Source organism: Hemibagrus wyckioides, linkage group LG20 (assembly GCF_019097595.1).
Source record: "Hemibagrus wyckioides isolate EC202008001 linkage group LG20, SWU_Hwy_1.0, whole genome shotgun sequence".
NCBI lineage: Eukaryota > Metazoa > Chordata > Actinopteri > Siluriformes > Bagridae > Hemibagrus > Hemibagrus wyckioides.
The window spans coordinates 21,696,664-21,699,163 of NC_080729.1; the positions used below are offsets into that span (position 1 = coordinate 21,696,664).

Consider the following 2,500-nt stretch of genomic DNA (forward strand, 5'->3'; position numbering starts at 1 on the left):
TGCCATTTATCACTGATAACCTTTTTAAAATCCCCCCACACTGTGACATCATTCACTCTGTCAGCCAATCACAGCACAAAATATACAGCCTCTTCTGGGACATGCAGATTAAGTGCATGCGTGCACACACACACACACACACACACACACACAGTGCAGTAGATGTCAGGGAGTTCACAGTACCATCAGTAATTCTAGTAGCACACACACACACACAGACACACACACACACATATGGGAATAATTTAGAGTGTCTGGGAAAGTGGCGTGACATGCCTGCTAAAGACACACACACACACACACACACATATATATATATATACATACACAAAAACATACACAGTGAGTGCTGAGTGAGGTTTATTAAGCTCTAATTCTAAAGTAATTAAACTGAAATGTTGATTGTTCAGTAGAAATGTGTGTGTGTGTGTGTGTGTGTGTGTAGTTACAGGAGGAGGAGTATTAAACTTTAAAATATATTAGATATATTTTTATTCTAACACACACTGAGGAATTCTCATCTTTGCTGTATCTCTAATCATCACCATGGAACTAATTTAGTGCCCTAGATAGTGTACACTTCATCACTTCATGCAGTTACTGTGTGTTTCTATTGGGTTTCACTTTCACCTCATTTCTCTCTCTCTCTCTCTCTCTCTCAGGGTCCTCCTGGTCGTCCTGGTATCCCTGGTGCTGATGGAGCTCCTGGACCTTCAGGAACAGTCCTCATGCTGCCAGTAATCTCTCCATCCTTCCATCTAAATCTGCACTTCTCTATCTTTTATCTCTCCATCTATCTGTACACTTTATCACTTTTCTATCTCTTCTTTAATCTCTATTATATTTATCTACCTATCCCTCTATTTTTATCCCTTTATGTATGCTTCCTCCACTGTCCACCTTTCCTTCCTTCCCACTTCTAACCATCTCTTCATCCCTCTCTCCACTCTTGTGTGTGTGTGTGTGTGTGTGTAGTTCCGTGCAGGAGGTTTGGCCTCTAAAGGTCCGGTTGTGACAGCGCAGGAAGCTCAGGCTCAGGCCATCCTGGCCCAGGCTCGGGTATGTTCCTCTCCTTTAATATTGCATTAAACACCAGACTGTTCACACCGTGGTCTCTAATCATCATGTGTACAGCGCTCTGTGATGCACCAATCAAAATGTTACTGTGCTGTGATTGGTTGGTGTGTGTCCACAGTTAACAATGAGGGGTCCGCCCGGGCCTGTGGGGTTAGCCGGCAGATCTGGTGCTATGGTGAGTGTCTGAGTGCACACACACACACACACACACACATTGAAGTAGTTGTAAGTATGTGTGTGTGTGTGTGTTTCAGGGTAGTCCTGGAACACCTGGTCTTAAAGGAGATAGTGGAGATGCTGGTCCACCTGTAAGTAACATTTTCTTTAACACTCTCACTTCCGTTAAATGTAGTTTTTATATAATATAAACATAAAAAATAGGAGCGGGGCTTTGTGTGTGTAGTAAGGTCGGGTGGGCGGGGCTTATGTGTGTAGTAAGGTCATATGGTCAGGTGGGTTTGTGTGTGTACTGGAGTGAGGTGGGTGGGGCTTTGTGTGTGTGTGTGTACTAAAGTTAGGTGGGCGGGGCTGGTGGTGAGGTTAGGTGGGCGGGGATTTTGGTGATGTTAGGTGGGCGTGGGTGGTGGTGAAGTTAGGTGGGCGGGGGTGGTAGTGAAGTTAGGTGGGTGGGGGTGGTAGTGAAGTTAGGTGGGTGGGGGTGGTAGTGAAGTTAGGTGGGCAGGGCTGGTGGTAAAGTTTGGTTTACGGGGTGGTGGTGGTGAAGTTAGTTGGGCGGGGATGGTGGTAAAGTTAGGTGGGCGGGGCTGGTGGTGAAGTTAGGTGGGCAGGGTTGGTGGTGAAGTTAGGTTTGGGCGGGTGAAGTTAGGTGGGCGGGGCTGGTGGTGAAGTTAGGTGGGCGGGGCTGGTGGTGATGATGGTGTTTTTTGCTTTGCTGACTTTTTTGAGCTGTGGGAGTTTTTCATTGAATTCTTTCCACCCAAATGTATTTCTCTCTCTCTCTTTTTCTCTCTCTCTCTCTCTCTCTCTCTCTCTCTCTCTCTATGCTGCATGTGTAAGTTGGATGTGTTTTTTATCCTCCACGCTGTCTTAAAGAGGTTTAACGTTATTTCTGAGCTCATGCAGTCCATCACACGTGAATAAGGAATGATGTTTGTTTTTCAGGGTCCGAGAGGACTGCAGGGACCCACAGGGCCCTCGGGGAAGCCGGGGAAGAGGGTAAGAACCCAGAAAAACCTAACATGTCATTAGAGTGTGTCAAACTGGACTCCATCATCCTGTCAGCGCTGTGATTAGCAGGAGAGCGGTTAGCCTGAGAACGTTTAAGAGCTTTAACACATGGAGCTTCTGGCTGCGAGGGAAGCTCTTTTCCAGCGTGTTCTCTCACATTCAGGTTCTGTTTAAACTTTATGTTCTAGAGCACTGTTAATCAAACCATTTAACAACAGTGTATCGTGTTGAAGTG

General features: G+C 46.0%; 1 protein-coding gene across 1 annotated transcript in view; it reads left to right on the top strand.

Annotated features, from left to right (window-relative positions):
* Positions 1-2,500, top strand: part of LOC131370840 (collagen alpha-1(XI) chain-like) — a 104,761-nt gene that overhangs the window by 55,472 nt on the left and 46,789 nt on the right. The window contains exons 12-16 of the mRNA XM_058418368.1: positions 663-737; positions 976-1,059; positions 1,196-1,252; positions 1,332-1,385; positions 2,200-2,253. Coding sequence (XP_058274351.1) covers positions 663-737; positions 976-1,059; positions 1,196-1,252; positions 1,332-1,385; positions 2,200-2,253 — 324 coding nt within the window. The remainder of the gene's footprint in view (positions 1-662; positions 738-975; positions 1,060-1,195; positions 1,253-1,331; positions 1,386-2,199; positions 2,254-2,500) is intronic.